The sequence below is a fragment of the Crocodylus siamensis genome, chromosome 6, assembly GCF_052110815.1.
Source record: "Crocodylus siamensis isolate JL-2025a chromosome 6, ASM5211081v1, whole genome shotgun sequence".
In the NCBI taxonomy this organism is placed as follows: Eukaryota; Metazoa; Chordata; order Crocodylia; family Crocodylidae; genus Crocodylus; species Crocodylus siamensis.
The window spans coordinates 20959086-20976690 of record NC_143400.1 but is presented as its reverse complement, the minus strand read 5'-3'; the positions used below and the strand labels follow the sequence as shown (position 1 = coordinate 20976690).

Here is a 17605-nt window from a genome sequence, read left to right as displayed (position 1 = left end):
AAATGTATTTAAATTATGTATTACAAGAAGATCAATTTTAAAAAGTAAACTCCTCTTCTGTTTTTTTCAAAGGCAAAGCATTTTCAAGACATTAACATAGGTTTGAATATACCTGATTCCAGTCTGCCAGATGGTTTAGATCTGTAGGGTGACACTTGTTGAACAGCCCTTAGGGCATTTCAAGTAAGGCACCATTTTGGGGATGGGGCTTGTCATTTGTTTTGTTTTGTTTGTTTTCCTTTTTTGTGCGTCTAATTTTGGCTTTGCCAACATGAAATACCATCTTCAGTCGTCTGAGTTTGGTTTTCATAGTAAGCTTTGTTACCCAAATTACAGATAACCCCGTGGGTAGGCTACTGAGAAGAGGCAGAAACAGGTCTACAATCCAAACTTTTTATTCACTTGCACTTTAAAACATGGGAACAAACATTTATCCCAAAGCTTATCCAGCTAACCACAACAGCACAACATAGATTCTTTCATGTATAGCAGCTGGGGAAATTCAAGAATGACCAAAATACTCTCTAGGAAGTATAGTATAGTATCTCATTTGGTAAGAATGACAAGGTAGGATCCTGAATGACAGCCAGCATGGCTTCATTGCAGGCAGGTCTTGTCTTACCAACCTCATCTCCTTCTATGACCAGGTAACTCGCCACCTGGACATGAGAGAGCAGGTCAACATTGTACACCTAGGCTTCCAAAAGGTCTTTGAACTGGTATCCCACCATGTCCTCATGAGAAAATTGGAGGATTGTGGGCTTAACTCTGAGACAGTCAGGTGGGTGAGAAACTGGCTGCAGGATAGGACCCAGAAAGTTGTAGTGAACAAATCTGTGTCATCATGGCAAGAAGTAGGCAGGGGTGTCCCACAAGGGTCGGTGCTCAGTCCAGTGCTTTCCAACATCTTCATTAATGATTTGGATGTGGTGGTGAAGAGCTCACTGGCCAAGTTCACAGATGACACCAAGTTATGGGGAAGCATGGTCATACGTGAAGATAGGCTACAGCTACAGGCAGACCTAGACAGGCTGGTAAGTTGGGCTGATCAGAACCTGGTGAAGTTCAACATTGAGAAATGTAAAGTGCCCAACTCGGGACGAGCAACCCCAACATCCCCACAGGCTTGGCAGCACCAAACAGACCTGCACCACGAATGAAAGGGACCTGGGGGTAATTATAGACCACAGGATGAATATGAGCCGGCAGTAGGATGCTGTAGCCAGCAGGGCAAACAATACTCTGGTGTGCATCAATCGATGCATCTCCAGCAAAACCAGGGAGGTGATTCTTCCACTCTGCTCGGCACTGGTGAGACCACAGCTGGAGCCTTGCATCCAGGTCTGGGCACCGCATCCAACAAGGATGAGGACAAGTTTGAGACAGTCCGGAGAAGAGCCCCCTGTATGATCAGACTCTTACCCAACAAGCCATACGAGGAAAGGCTGAGGGATCTGGGATCCAACTTCTGGAACTGGACTGAACCAGATCTCTTGCGGACTTGATATCAAGCGGTTGGGATTTATATCCTTGGGAAAGAGGGAGGGTTTCTTATCTCCTTTCTTTCCCCATTGTGGACCGCTGCTCCTGTTTCTTTTTTACCTTACTTTATGGTCTTCTCTGACAAAGCTGTTTTTGTTTTTACAAATGTTTAAACATTTTAACAAAAATATATCTATTATAGCAAAATAACATCTAATACATTGGGTTACATCAATCACTCCTATGATTATTTTAAGATAAAACTATAATATAGTGTATATGGATTATTTAATGTATGATCTTCCCTTATCTCCTTTCAGGCATTGTGCTTTGGTTAATTGTTTGATGGCTTCCTTTACTTGCTGACCAAGTTAGTTGTCATATCTGCAAAGGTTCACACTATGGTCACACAGAAACAGGCTTTGGGCTTTTTGCCTAGATCCCTTGAAAATGGCCAAGGCTAGCAACAGCTTTAAGCCTTTCAACACCAGCAGTCAGAGTGTGGTCAGGAGGATGTGTGCTCGCATCCTCTGCACACAAAGGGTTATGGCTTCCCTTCAGACCAAATTCAGGGTCCCTTGTTTGGCTGCAAAGCCTCTTTGGTACCCCAGCTCTAGTGATCTGTTTCTTAAGAGTAAGTTCCACATTTTCTTCTCAATAATCTCACCCTCCTGCTTCAAAACCTTTCTTTGGATGCCATAAGGATAAATGGAGCTTTCTCTGTGATGCCTTAGAGGGTATCCATGTGTAGCAGAATGAAGATGTGATTGTAGCATGAATACGCGCTCTTGTTCTACTTGTGGTAGATGCTGTGGCCAAGATGGTCAAGGAAAAATGGATAAGGACCGTTAATCCCCCATTTGTGCCTTAGGTTGGGTGAGGGATTTGGTTGGGCCATAGGGCAGAAAACAAGAAGGTTAAAGGGTGAAAATTTTCATGTCAGCAATTTCCGCATCTCACCTGGTCCAGGCCTCACCCATGGAGACTCCCTCAGGTCCCTTATCACTCCTCCTCGTGGCTGCCTCTTCCCCTCTTGGCCAAGGGAGTAACTCTTTTCCTTTAAACTAAAGAGCAAAGATGCTCCAATTTTTCTTCATTTGAACATTTTGGGTTGGGGAGCAAAAGGAAGTTTTATAGGACATACTCCCTTGAGTCACGTGTTCCCTTGAGTCGTTTGTTTGAGTAGGTTTTTCAGCACCCCCGCCCAAAAAAACAAACCTCTTTACTGATTTTCATGAAATACTTTATTTCTCAACTTAGTTTTCAGGAAAATATTTGGGGGGGGGAGGTTACTTTTTCTAGAAACAGTTGGGGTTTTTTCTTCACCACACATGGTTTAAAAAAAAAAAAAAAGAATAAATAAATGGCATGTAAGAGTTGTCCCATCCAGGCTTTACATAAGAATCTTTTTAAAGGAAACTCAGAATATCAAAATTTAAATTTAAAGTAATTTAAAGAAGCAGCAAATCCTGAAGATGCTGTGAAAGAGAGAAGGCTTTCCCCAATCCCTGCAGGGGTTCCCTCTGCCTTCATCCAGGCACCCTCAATGTGCCACCAGTGCGCTCCCTGCAGAGGACAGCCCAACCAGAGCCATGGGGCAGGAAGTCAAGGTCACCCCCTTATCCCACTGAGCACCCCTGCATCGTGAGCATCAGAAGGGATGGGATGGGGGGAAGGGTCCCCCCACGTGCCTCCCAACCCCCTTGATGCCGATTGGAGGGGTCTCGTGGCCTCGTTGCTCACTGCTTGCTCTTGGTGGCCAGATGAAAACCGTGGTTTGAAATATGCCACAGGTTGTGCCTCCTATCTGGTCAGCAGCAAGCAGCAGGAGGCAAAACCTGTGGCATATTTCAAACCACAGTTTTTGCCTCCAGGCCATCAGGACCAAGTGGTGGGGCCGTGGGCCCCTCTGACAATCAACGGTGGGGGTGTTCAGGGAGAACCACAAAATTAAAGGAACCGCTGTGTCGCAATCTGGGCTCGTGATTTAAACCAGGCCCTAATTATACGGTTATAGAGTTGTATGGAGATGATGACTGATGTAAGCCACTGTCCTGAAGCGGGCCAACCGCACCTCATCTCCTGCTCCATTATGATGAATCTTCTGTGTTCTGGAAGAATGAAAGGGACCAGCCCATGCCAGTTTGCTTGACAGATGCTTACTTTCAGGAAGACTGTGTCCCAAAAGAAGTTTCCTGGCCCCTTTCCCCACCTTGTCCATGCTGTGGCCTGGTTAATCGAGGGAAAGTTCACCCGCACGCTCATCCTGTTGTCTCCACCTCAACAGCTTCCACAAGCGTAGTGGGACTAGATCCCGGCATAGCCAGGTACTGTCAGGAAACACCGAGCCTTTGCTAGTGGGGAAAATTGCAACTACACCGTACTCATTAGCAGATCACAGAAAAGGAAAAGTAGGGTTGGAAGGGACTTCCACAGTTCATTTAGTCCAGGGGTGGGCAAAACGCAGCCCGCGGACCGGATGCGACCTGCCAAACCATTCTATCCAGCCCGCAGGGCCCCTAAAAAATTTAGAAAATTAATATTTACCTACCCCCGCCTGCCTGGCATGCAGCCTCGATGGCCTGTCAAAACTCAGTAAAAGGCCCTCCACCCAAAATAATTGCCCACCCTTAATCTAGTCCAACCTCCTGCTTGAGAGACAGTTGTCCTTATCCAAACCATCCCAGACAAGTCCTTGCCTAACCTATCCCTAAAGCTTCAGTCAACCCTGCCACACAACTCCAAGGCACCTGGTGCAAACACAGCAAACCACACTAACCTACTACCACAGGCAAACCAAGGCAACAACGGCAGTCCATGTCCTTATGACACTAGGGTGGTTAAAAAACAATTGACAGGCAAGTTCATTGTGAAATTAGAAGATTTTAGAGGTGAAAGTCAGCTTTAGTTACTTCTGAGCTACATTAACAGCAGTGTGCTTCAGGCTTTCTACCTGGTGCCACTGATTTGGTCTCAACGTTTCCCACAGCCTTGCTGGAAGAAATCGGCATCACCTTAAAGATCCAGATGATCTAGCCATTTCTGATATCCCTTGAGATCCCTGAGTCACCAGTCCCTTTTCCCCCACAGGCTTGTGCTCCTTTTAAAATGAGGGGTGAGTGGGACCAGGTCAGCAAAGTGTTGTTGCTGCGTCCCCACCCGAGGCAAGGAGGCTGTGGGCAGATACTAGGTAGGAGAAGACAGGGCCATACCCTGGCCTGGATGGAAAGCCATCCTGGATCCAGATCAGTAAGAACAGCCAGCTTGATGTGGTTGGGAGAAAGCAAGGAAAGGCTAAAAAAGGTTATTGGAAGGTACTCCAATGCCTACGCACAAACTCCAACGCAGGTGGCAGACTCGGGGCTCCTCTCTGACCCAAACCAGGACACAGACTCTGCCTCCTCTGACATGTTCAGCCTGTGAAAAAAGCAGCACCTGCCCTGAGCCCCATTGCTCTGTGCCATGGGGGTGAAGGTCAGGGAGACCCTGTGCGCTGGCTGGTCCACAATAGAAAGGAACAGGTTACCTTACTTAACCTGGGCAGTGGGAGGCTGGAAGGTGCATTAGCAGATGGGGCGGTCCCTGCAGTGGAGACACGGCTGTCAGGAGTGCAGCTAGAACTGATCCCCGCTGGAAGGACCCCACCAAGAGCCCCAGAGACTGGGGATGTCTGCATGGGCAGGTGCACCAAGCGTGGAGGATCCGGGGAAATCAGTGTGAGGAACTGGCTTGGGAAAGGGACAGACGCAGCTGTGACCTAGAGGACCCCAGGAGGCACGGCTGCTGAATCTGCCTCCTCTGTTGACCTGGACTCTGCAAGGTCTGGCTGTCCTGACCCCAGGGCTGTGTCTGCGCTGCTTCAGCTACCAGCACATGGTGGCTGGCAATGTGGATGTGGCCTGTCTCGCTGCACGTCCCTGGTTGGCACTTCTGTCCTGGCCTGTAACAAGTAAAGTAGTGAACCACAGAGGAGGCCTGGGAGTCCCATAGGACAAAACAGTTGAGAACTGATTCATGGATATTCCCTTTACTCATCCAAACTGGTTCTTTCACGGGAGCGAGGGACCTGTCCAGGTGACGTAGAACGTGCACGATCATCAAGGATGGTAAAAAACAGATGACAGCGGTGATGTCCCAAACGCCACAGGAAGGAAAAGGAAGGGTTCACCTTGCTACCACTGGTAATTGTCTAGGACTGGATGGTTCAAGAAAGGATGCCTTTTTTCCAGGACAACTTTGGTTTTGTGTCCCCCGGCTTTTATCCTTTCTGCTACCTGGCTCCATAACTTAGCTCTTATCTGTTATCTTCTCTGTCCCAGCTTCTGCCAGAAGCTACCATGACATCCCATGTGGGACAATTCCATGTAGAAGCAGAAGGGAGCCGAGGCATTACAGTCCAGTGGCAGGATGCTAACTCCCACTGCCAAGGGGGATGAGGGAAAGCCTCCATGCAATGATCCTGCTCCCCTGGGTTTGCTGGTGATTGCTCAGGACAGAGTTCTGCTATAAACACTTCCGGGCAGAGCAGTATGACTTCTTCCCCGAGTACCTGGGCTGGTGCTCAGTGAGCGATGACTTGCTCTTCCTACACTGGCTGCAGGATAAAGGTTTCTCACCCGTGTGCTCACATAGGCAATTGGTGCATTTGAAGCTCTGCAGGAAGCCCTCCCATGTCAGGTACAAGAAAATGGCTTCTTCCCCATGTGCACATGCAGATGACTTGTAAGTGCTGAGCTCTCACTGAAGCTCTTTTCACATTGGGTGCAAAAGAACTGCTTCTTCCCTGCGTGCACACGTAGGTGGCTGGTGAGTTTGGAGCTCTGTGTGAAACTCTTCCCGCACTGGCCACAGGAGAAGGGCTTCTCACCCGTGTGCACATGCAGGTGACTGGTGAGTGTGGAGCTCCGTGCAAAGCTCTTTCCACACTGGCTGCAGGAAAATGGCTTCTCTCCCGTGTGCATGCGAAGATGCATGGTGAGATGGGAGTTCTGTGTGAAGCTCTTCCCACACTGGCTGCAGGAAAATGGCTTTTCCCCTGTGTGCACGCGCCGGTGCTGCGTGAGCGTTGAATGATCAGTGAAGCTCTTCCCACACTGCAGGCAGGAGAACGGCTTCTCCCCCGTGTGCATGCGCAGGTGCTGTGTGAGCGTCGAGCTCTGTGTGAAGCTCTTCCCGCACTGGCTGCAGGAGAACGGCTTCTCCCCCGTGTGCACACGCTGGTGCTTGGTGAGATGGGAGCTTTGCGTGAAGCTCTTCCCACACTGGCTGCAGGAGAATGGCTTCTCCCCCGTATGCACACGCCGGTGCTTAGTGAGTGTCGAGTGATCAGTGAAGCTCTTCCCGCACTGCAGGCAGGAGAACGGCTTCTCCCCCGTGTGCACGCGTAGGTGCTGCGCGAGTGTGGAGCTCTGCGTGAAGCTCTTCCCGCACTGGCTGCAGGAGAAGGGCTTCTCCCCTGTGTGCACAAGCAAGTGATTGGTGAGATGGGAGCTCTGCGTGAAGCTCTTCCCACACTGGCTGCAGGAGAATGGCTTCTCCCCCGTGTGCATGCGCAGGTGCTTGGTGAGCGAAGAGCTCTGCATGAAGCTCTTCCCGCACTGGCTGCAGGAGAATGGCTTCTCCCCTGTGTGAACAAGCAGGTGACTGATGAGATGGGAGCTCTGCATGAAGCTCTTCCCGCACTGGCTGCAGGAAAAGAGCTTCTCCCCCGCGTGCAAGCGCTGGTGTTGCGTGAGTGTTGAGCGATCGGTGAAGCTCCTTCCACACTGCAGGCAGGAGAATGGCTTCTCCCCTGTGTGGACACACGTGTGGCTTTGGAGGTGATCCCATCCAGTAAAACTCTTCTTGCACTCAGCACAGCGGTACGGCAGCTCCCCTGCATGCACACCCTGGTGCACTTGGAAGTCGCTCAGGGAGACAAAGCTCTTCCCACCCTCCAGGCAGAGGTGAGGGTGCTCCCCTGAGTGCATTCGCGGGTGCCCAAGGAGAGGGCATGTACGGTGGAAGACATCCTCGTGCTCAGCACAGAGGTGGGTATCCTCCCTCCAGGGGTCTCCGAGTCCCTGTTTGTCCCCAAAGCTCTCACCAGGCTCTCCACATATATGCAGCCCCTGCCCACCTTGAACCATGTCCTCGTGGCTCTTCCGGTCTCTCTGCCCGTCAAATCCTTCCCTGCTCCTTTGGGCCCTTGCTGTTCTCTGTCCCTGTTGGGTGTGGAGCTGGTTTCCGGCCTGAAACAGCTGCAGATTGGCAAGCCCTGCCTCGGGAGGCTGCTGCTGCTCAGCTCTGTCCAGCATCTCAGCATCTGCTGGGTGGAGACAGGAGCCCAGAAGTTAGTCCCCGTCTAGCTGGCGAAGGGAAAGATCTGCTATTCCCCCATGCTGGGATGTGCCCCAGACCCTGGATGGGCTTTCGTTCCTCTGTGAGAAAAAGGGGCCCAACTGCCAATCAACCCTGTCTCTGGTCTCATAGCTTGTATCCCAAGTGCCCCAATTATGGGGCAGAACATGGGCAGTTCTGGTGGAAACGAAGAGGTGCTTGTATCCCCCCAACCATCCCTACGTAGGAGAAGAAAAAGGGATCTGTTGCCTGTTCCTTCATCACTGAAATTCAAGGAGTGGGTACACACACCTGCCTGGACAACACAGATCTGGTTACAGTGTGTGATGTCAGGACCTTGTGGCAGCAGCTCAAGGCAAGTTTTCAGCTCCCTCTGGGTATTGAGAGGTTCTGGGCTGAGGTGCGGGTGAAAGGGGGGAAGGATTTTCAAGACTCACCTGGGGACAAGTCCTCCGACAACGAGCTTTCTCCAGCTTCATCACCATCACAGACCCAGAGCTCCATCTCCCTTCACTGGATGTGGCAATTTAAGTCTGGTGTGAGGCCTTGATATCCTGTGTTGGGAAGTGTATAGAGGGTGATTTTTCCACCATCCAGTTCCCAGTTGAGACTTGGAGAAAGGATCAAATGGGCTCAAATATTCTACTGAGGACTGAAAGGAGGACACTTAGAAAGGAAGACATTTAAACTGGTGTGGGGGCTCTGTATCCTGTTCTGGGGAGCGTATAGAGAACTGGGACCCAGTGGACTCAAACATTTAACAGAGACCCAAAGAAAAAGGAAAGGAAGACATTTAAGATAAAGGAGAAGCCACTACAGGCAGAAACCTGCAATAGCTCATAGCCTGTCACCCAGGTGGAACGATGGTCTTATAAAGTATAAAGCATCAACCCCTCAGAAGTGTATATAGGGTAAAAAGCTCATAGTAGCACTAAGGAAGAGATGTAGTGATCTGTGATGTGCAAGGAGGAAGACAATACTTTTATAGATTTCCACGATAGTGTTTTGGAGAGAGACAGTGAACACTCATGGCCATCCACACAACTGATCTTATTATGGTAATTCCAGGCAAAAAAGAAACAAATGGAGTTATTCTTAATAAACGTTTGCAGTGACGAGTCTTAGAAGGTAGAATAGTCATTGACACACTAATGACAATAACCTCTCCATGGACTGCCACCTCGACAGGAGAGAGGCTTGCGTGTACTGGTGACCCTAAGAGCAACACCATCAGGAGTTTTGTACTCCTGACAGGGTCACCTATGCTGGTAAGGTCAAAGGCAATGTATCAGATGAAAAGCAGTCCAACATAACATGAAGACCTCAAAGGTCGAGCAGACAGATGAAGAAGACATACTTTGCAATGGCTGTGAACATGGATAAAGGCTGCAGCAGAAGAGTAATCCCAGTCATCTTGGATGTCCTTGCCACAGGCTTCTCCTCCGCCAAGATCGTGGTTGCTGAAGTGCAACAGCCTCCTCACATAGAACAAGTCATGCACAGGCTTCTCCCACTGGATCCAACCACCAATACCCATAACCTCTACAAAGTCCTGTGGCGATGGACAAGTGGCAATAGGAACAAAGTGACGGTCAGGAGTCCCTAGTCCAGCCCACGAGCCATATTTTGCCCACTCTACATTAGACCAGGTGGAAGACCCCAGAAAAGCTGTCTGAAACAAATGGAGGAGGATATGAAAACGTGAAGCAGACAAGAGGCCTGAGCGATGACAAAGCAGTGGGGTGAAAGTAGACTGGAACCAGTAGGTAAAATGCTTGAGGACACAACTGTAAAAGAACAGGGAGAAGAGTGGGACATTCCTGACCTCACTCAGGTCTCGGGGGGATGGGACAAGAACCGACGTTACCCAGGAAAACGAGGGCTTGGTAATTCTTCAGCATCTGGCCCTGGTGAAGCCCCTTGTCTCCAGCTTCAAACAACTCCCACTCTTTGCATGGGAAATACACAGCCACGCCCCCAAAGATCCCCGGGAGTCTTGCTTCCCAGCTGCTCCAGCAAAGAGCCTGGTGCGGATACAGCTCTGCAGACAGAGCAGTGCATTTGTCAGCTTTAGCTCACATCATCCAGGGGGTCGGTGCAGCTACTGCCTGCTAGTATATGCTGCACCTATAAGGAAGGCACTGCCATCGTAACGACACCAGCAGAGTCTGCAGGCCAAAGGCCCCCAAGTCTCCTCTGGAGAAGCTGTTTTCACGGCAGCGACTCACAGGGAGCATACCCTGCCTGCAAGGGGAACCCCAAGGATTCACCCTTTTCCACCAGACACCGCCCAGCAAACAATGTGTGTTGGTGGTGTCAGAGGTTTTATTTTTTCCCCCATGAAGCTCTGGAGTGGGGAGCCCTAAATCCCAGGAGATCTACTGCTCCCACAACACAGGGAACCTCCCTGTCCACATCCTACATGATCTCAGGCTGCTGCAGCCATCTCCGTTGTTTCCATCTGACGAGTGGAAACTAAGAGCAAGGGAGGATCCCCAATTATGGGGGTGGGATAGAACAGGTGGGACTGTGTGCAGACTCAGTCTGGAAGCAGGAAAAAGTGGGGGCTACAGAGACGACAATATTACAGCTCTCCAAATCACAAAGTGTCTGTTTTCCTTGGGCACATGTCACACCTGCAGGCTTGGAAGAGGTGCAGATATAGCCAACTCTGGGAATTTGTCCTTTATTCCAGCCATACACCTGTGCAAAGAGACTGGGAATCATTTCCCTTTCTGGCAGGTGGATCCTGAATTCTCCTTCAGGAGTCAGGAACGATGCTCGCTCCTAGCAAACTGCCAGCTTATGATCCTGCCCTGGCACTGGTAGGGCAAGAGCGACCCTGCTGGACTGACGTGCAGAGCCCCTCCATGCTTCTCAGGGGGAGCCTGGGGGCTCAGCTGAGAAGACCTTCATCCCAAACTCCCCAGAGCCACAGAGTACCCAGTGAGACTCTCTCCTGAGACCCCCAGTCGTAAAATGCTCTTTTGAAGGACCCCTTAGAGGAAGCTAAGGCAGGGAGCACTGGACAGGTGCTAAGACCAGCACTTCCCCTGAGGCCTTTCCTGCTGGCCCAATGTAGATGCAGCCCTGAAGCTTCTCCTTGTGGCTCTTCCCCACATCCCCAGCTCTTGCTGGGCTTTGCCCTGGCTCCACACTCACACCCCACTGCAGCACGTGCCTTGCTCACAGCCATGTTCTCCCTCTGCTGAGGGCACTTGCCCTGCTTCTTATGCACTTGGCCCAGCTCAGGTGTCAGGGGTCCCCTCTCCCCGATCTTCCTGAGGATGGCCTCAGCAGCTCCAGGGTGACAGGACCTTTCTCCGGAGGCTGCTCCTCAGCTGCACTCAGGGTCTCTGCACCAGCTGGGAAGAGAAAAGCATCCGCAGGCTTTGCGTCTTGCTGGAACATTGATCAATATATAGACAATGCTCACACAGAGACTTTGCTAAAACATTGACCAGAGTAGGCCCAGTTAGAAAACCTGAGCAATGCCTGAACTCTGCACAAAAGGAAAAGTTGGCATATGGGCCAGAGAGGGGGAGGGGGAGATGACTGCAAAGGTGGAGAGCTGGCCATTACCAAGCTGATAAGGCTGGAATGGGAACCCCCAGAGCAGGATGTGGAGCAAGTCCAGGGCACGGGACAGCTCAAGATCACCAAGATATTGGTGGAATGTAACAAGTAACCTGTTTTGACCACTGTGTAGGAGAATTAGAAATGAAGGTGGTAACAGGGAACCGTAACCCAGTTAACAGACCGAGACAGGAAGTGATAGAGAAAGAGGGACTGGGGCAGAGCTAGAGATAGGTCCCTGCCAGAGGACCCGAGTTACTGCCCCTTTAAGAAGACACTGAGACCAGCACCAAGTGCAGAGGCTAATTAAGAAGTAAGGCACTCATTAAGAGGGAGAGGAGACAGGTGATTAGCCAGCTACAAGGCTGTCCATGCTGGCAGAGGGGAGAGGACTGACAGGCTTGGAGGATAAGCCCTGGGCAGCTGTGCTGAGCCCAGAGAGGCTTTGCATGTTCCAGGGTTAAGGAGCTCTGGCCCCCAAGAGCTACAACCCAAGAGGAGTCGTTGCTTGTAGTGACAAGCCAGCGTTCCCCGGGAGAGAGCTGTATGTTTGGGGAAGGGACTACTGCGAAGGTTGCAATAGCTGCAATGCCCTGGATGCTGCAAGCTGGGGAGGAACTGCCGGCACCAGCAACCCACCGCAGCCAATGGAGAAACCACGACACAGCGAGAGATGATGTGTTAAAACGATAGCTTTGCTTTTCCTTTAGCCCTGAGCAAACCATTTATACGTTACCCTGGGCAGGGAAGAAAAGGGTCTGTTGGAGGCAACTGCCTCTGTTCCTTTTGTTGTTGGAATGAATAGTGAAGTTGGCACTCAAAACCTAGGGCCAGAGTGGCTGACTCTGAACTGAAAGGACCGGGCTAGAAACTGAGTGCACCAAGCAGGGAAGGGTGGAAACCCCACTGCAAATGTTAAGAGTCGGAAGAAGCCTGGTGCCGCATTAAGGTGAGATGCTTAGGCACCAGGGAAGGCACAACCCTGTATCTGCAGACACCTCTGAACTGGAGAATTCTGCAGTATCACCAAGCCATGGTAGGCACGGGGTCAGAGCAGCTGAGCTCTGCCACCTCTCCGGGGCCCCAGATGCCAACAGCAGGAGAGGCGACTGGTTACCGAAGGGAACTCTGTAATGGCTGGGACAGGGGTGGGAAAAATACTGCCCGCAGGCCAAATCCAGCCCATCAGCTGACTGGATCTGGCCCGCAGGCAGGCACCCACCAATTAATTGCATCTGGCCCCACCTGCGGTTGCCCATGCTCGGCTCTGCATGGGGCCAAGTCCCACCTGGGGCAGCCCATGCTGTGCTCCCATCCTCCGCCCACTGGAGGGTACCTGCCCCACCAGCAAACACAGCTTCTGAGCCGGGCTGCTGCTGCCACTGCCCAGGGAACTGCTGGGCTCCCTCAACCTCCGGCGACTCTTCCTCCTGTCCCTGCTGCAGTCCTCTGGGCAGCAGATAGGGAGGGGAGGCTGTAGCACTGAGAGGAATGGGGTAAGGTCTGGCTGCAGCTTGCTTTGGTCCTGCTGGTGCCCGGAGGGGGAGACTGCGGCTGGAGTGGGGGAACTCAGCTGCTCACAAACGCCTGCGGGGCAGGCACAGGACAGGCAGGAGGCGGACTAGGGAACAGCAGCAAGTGCCAACCCAAGCTTGGTGCAGCTTCCCAGAGCACGCACGAGAGAGATGCAAAAGCAGCAGGAGCCAGCCCAGGCTCAGCTGCAGCCCTGCCGGGCAGGTGTGGGATGGAGACCGAGAGCCTGTGGTGCCAGGCTCGGCTCCCCGCCCTCCTCTCTCGCACAGCCTTTTCTTGCTGCCCGCTGACGGCAGCTGCTTTCCTGCCCTGTGCAGCGCTGCGAGCCAGGGAGGCAGGGCAATCCCCTACCCCCTCCCCTTGCCTGCGGAGGGGCTGGGCTCAGCCGCATGGCTAAGAGCAGGCAGGGGGGAGCCCCCCACACATGCATATCCAACCCACCCACACCCCACCCTACCCGCACCCAACACTTTCCCACGCACCCCACCAACACATCCCACACACATACACCCATACCTGACCCGCACCATACACACATCCCACACCCCCTCACATACTCCACTCCCTCATCATACCCACACACACATCCAGCAGTCCCCCACACCCCATCCACGTATATACTCCCACACACAATCCCATACCCACACTGCACACACACTTCTTCTATACCCCCACACACTGCACCCACACCCACACCATACTCCCCCCCACCTCTCCACACACAACATATAAGCAAACACTCCCCCCAAAGGAGTACTTTCTGGGCAGGGGGAGAGACTTCCAGGGGCAAAGATCAGGGGTTAGGGGGTAAGGGTTTGGTCACACGATGGCAGCCAGGGGATGGGGTACCTGTCAAGGGGTGGGGCTATCCTTGTGGCCCTGGACCCCTCACCGAAACCCATTAAGCAGCCCTCCAGCCAAAATAATTGCCCACCCCTGGCCTAGGGAGTCTGCATAGTGATATGCCAATGCATCCTCATGGGATACATGCATTAACACCTCGTCTGTCACACTACGCATGTTAGGGCCACACCTTGTAGACAATAAACCACACCCAACCTTTGCTACTGAACCAAGCCTGCGGTCATAAGACAAGATTGGTATTAGGATCTCCTGGCAGTGACTTTTTGTCAGCACCACAGCCCCTGAGATTTTGGACCCTACCACGCATTCAAATTCAAGCTGGATAGAGAGCACCTATAAAGATGTTACACATTTTGAAGCACTATCTTTATAGCTGGACATACATTTTTATGGCACAATAATTACTTTGCACATGTGGCCAGCCTAAGTTTATTGTGCAATTAGCCAATAGGTTGTGTGATAATTATTTGCATATGTGGCCAGTCTAAATTTATTGTGCTATTGATTAGTAAATTGTGTGATATATGAGTGTGGCAGGGGCCTTCAACACTGACAGCACATCCATAACACCCCTTGAGGACAGCGACAATGACACAGGTTAGCCCTAGTGCCACTGGAAAAGGCAAAGCCCTGCTCCTCCTGATGCTGGCATATGCCTAAGCCAACCCCCTGGCCTCAGTGTATGGGAGAAGGCAGAGATGGAAGAGCCTATGTCCCAGAGATCTTCTAAGGCCCCTGCTACACGTTACATATATTACATAATTAACTGGCTAATCACCCAATACATTTAGATTGGCTACATATACAAAGTCATTATCCAGAGCCATGAAGCTGGAGATGAGCCCCAATGACTATGCCCTTGCTCAGAGTGATAACCAGAGACATCTTGCCCTGGGGGAAGACATAACAGTGACCCTGGCACTGCATCTGGATCCACACTGTAGAGGAGGAGGGAAGAAACAGCCACTTGCTCCAGGGGCTGAGGGCAGCTTCTAGCGGGATGCAGAACAGGCAACGTACTAAATCGGTCCCCCACAAAACACTCCAGCAGACAGGAATTTTTTTTAACTGATGAGCGGTGCATTCAGCTGCTGGAAAGGGCAGAACCACCCCTCTCTTACCTGCCCCTAGTGAAGGGCCTCATCTGTGGAAACAGCCGCAGGAGCTTTCATTGGCCAACAAGTCCCAGGTCTCCTCTGTGTCAGGGCAATCTGCAGCAGGACAGAGGCCTGGGGTTAACTAATAAATTAAAGTCACTAGAAAAGCCCATTGCCTGGGCAGCTGCACCAGCCCACTCTGGGGCACACAGCATGACAGATGAGCGGGCGTGACAGATGAGTGACTGGGACACAAACACTGATAATGATCACAGTAGTGCTTAGCGTAACCAAAAATACTGCCAGCGTCTGCTTCTGCAAGGGCTGACATAGCCACTCAGCTTCCTAAAAAGCTACTAGCTGGTTTAAGCTGAGCAAAGCCGCTGCAAGTTTTGTCCAAGTGGAAATGCTGCCAAGGACAGCAAGAAGATGATATACAGAGAGAGAAAGAAGCACGATAAGGAAAGCACGCCAGTCTGGGTGCACCTCTGCAGACAGGGTTTTAGAAACATACCCAATGGTGAAAACAGTTACATAAGTAAACCGTAAATGGCCAGCTGCAGCAGCAGTTGTCCTGTAGAAAATGATGAATATGCAAGTGCACCGATAAAAATCGTCTTGGCTGATACCAATAGCCAATGATTAACCAAGCATATCGGCCGATCTGATGACCAATACTTAGTAACAGTGCAAGGCATTTAAAACTACTGACATAAACAACATGTTCCTGTGTTTGTTTTGCGTTTATAACACACGTGCACACACCTCCTACCTTCTCTGGCCTTGATGAGGAAGGTGGCGACTGCCTTATTCCCACACAAGTTGCTTTTGCAACGGTGCACGGTGCTCAGCGGAGTGGGATGTCCCTCACGCTGTGCATTACCCCACCCGCACGGAGCCCAACATCTCCATGGCAGCCCCAGCATTCAGGCCCCTGCTGCGCGTGGGGCAATGCCACAGCAGTGGCAGCAGCAGCAGCAGCAGCTGGAGCCAGTACCAGCTCCGTTGTTGCTGAGCGTGGTGCCCCATGACCCCCACCCCTCCCGCTGCTCACCAGGACCTGTCGTCTCCTGCAGGCTCCAGCTGACAGCAGGGTGTATGGACCAGACTACCTTCACCATGATGCTCTAGGCACGCGGCAGTAATTATCAGCTACAGCAACCAAAAAAAGCCGAAAGCCAATAATGTCATTTCTCCTTTTACTGGTGCCAAACCGGTGGCCAAGCGATATATCAGTGCACCCCTACAAGTGACAAAAAGCATAAAATAGTTTGGAAACGAAAGGTCAGTGGACACTGGGCAGCTCAGCTACTAGACTGCTCCGCTCCTGCACGACGTCTCTGAATGTCCCAGTGAGACCCTGGGCTGTCTGATCAACGCAGCATGGAGCAAGACTCGCTGGCAAGGCAACCGGCATATTTCTAGGCATGGACAGACCTACACGAGTGCAGAGAAGGCTCCTGCCTCTGAAGCGTGCTCTCTCTCAATAACTCACTGGCTCCCCAATCCCAGGTTTTCAAGTAACGTGATAGCAATACAAGATCTTCCCACGGAGTGCTGCTGCCATGCAGGAGCTGCCCAGGGACAGAGACGAGGTCCTGCCAACCTGCAGACTAGCAGCCAGAGACCCCACTGCTTGCCCCGGGCTGAACAGCCAGGCAGGCACCAGGATCCAGGCCACTCCGTACCTCTGCCCAGGCCCCGGGCACATGACCTGGTTGTCTTCTCTGTCTCCCCCCAGCCTGGGCCCGCGCTCTCGCTTTCCCACCGCTCACATGGGGCCTTTGGGAAGTGTCTAGGCTCCCGGCTGCCTGTGGGAAGAAGAAAAGAGGGGTTTACCATGTGATGGGGGAGCCGGGACAACGACCCCGACACGGACCAGCAGCACCCCCTCCCCACCCACACCCAGGGGCCACATGGACAGATGCTGGTGTGCCCCCCAGGGCCCCACATCCCCACGTCATGCAAGCTGCAGGTGCTCCTCACTCCTGACCTACAGCCCCCGACAACCTGGTGCCCCTCACTCCAGACCCAAAGTCAGCCCCGTCCCCCCACCCCTGACCTGCAAGCCCCTGCCAAGCCTGCCAGCGCCCCTCACTCCCGACCCACAGCCCCCGCTGCTCCGTGCAGGGCTGGCCTGGCTCCCTGCGCGGCTCTCTCCTCCCCTTCCTCCATCCTGGAGCCTCCTCTTCCTTTGGGCGGGGGGCCTGGGAGCTGCAGTCCAAGTTCCCACCACCCAGAGCAGCTGCTGCCTGCTTCCTCCGGCTGTGACACAGGCTGCGCCCCCGTGACGTCAGAGGTAGCCTCCTGGCCAGCACCTGGGCATTGCGGGGAGGAGGCACTCCATCACGGCAAATAGTTCATGTTGATATATCTGTCCACACGTCTACATATGTAGACGTCTAAACAGCGAGCTAGATATAGAATAGGCACAGATTTGCGTCTCTCCAAAGACCCACGTGGAGGCACGCTCGCTCCTGCACACACGACACAACACGCAGGGCAAGTCCTGATCCCAAGTTGTGGCTGGACTCACCCCGTGGTCCTCGGAGTCGCACGAGTCTCTTACTGAGACTCACAAGCGCAGCTCACCTTCCCCGGTCTCCAGGGCACATCCGCCCCCCCCCGGCGCAGGGATGCGGTTAGCTGTGCTAGTTTAAAATCGGGCCGCATTGGAGACAAAGAGGCCTGGAAGGGACCTCCGGAGGTCACGT

The 17605-nt window shown here is 52.3% G+C and overlaps 1 protein-coding gene across 1 annotated transcript; it reads right to left on the bottom strand.

Annotated features, from left to right (window-relative positions):
* Positions 1 to 2711: 2711 nt before the first annotated feature.
* On the bottom strand, positions 2712 to 17043 carry LOC149861541 (uncharacterized). Its single transcript, XM_090052454.1, has 6 exons — positions 16954 to 17043; positions 16580 to 16702; positions 15946 to 16134; positions 14916 to 15005; positions 8259 to 8375; positions 2712 to 7789 (listed from the first exon to the last, which is right to left on the bottom strand). The coding sequence occupies exons 5-6, from the start codon at positions 8323 to 8325 to the stop codon at positions 6156 to 6158; spliced, it is 1701 nt and encodes a 566-aa protein (XP_089908580.1). The 5' UTR covers positions 8326 to 8375; positions 14916 to 15005; positions 15946 to 16134; positions 16580 to 16702; positions 16954 to 17043; the 3' UTR covers positions 2712 to 6155.
* Positions 17044 to 17605: the final 562 nt, after the last annotated feature.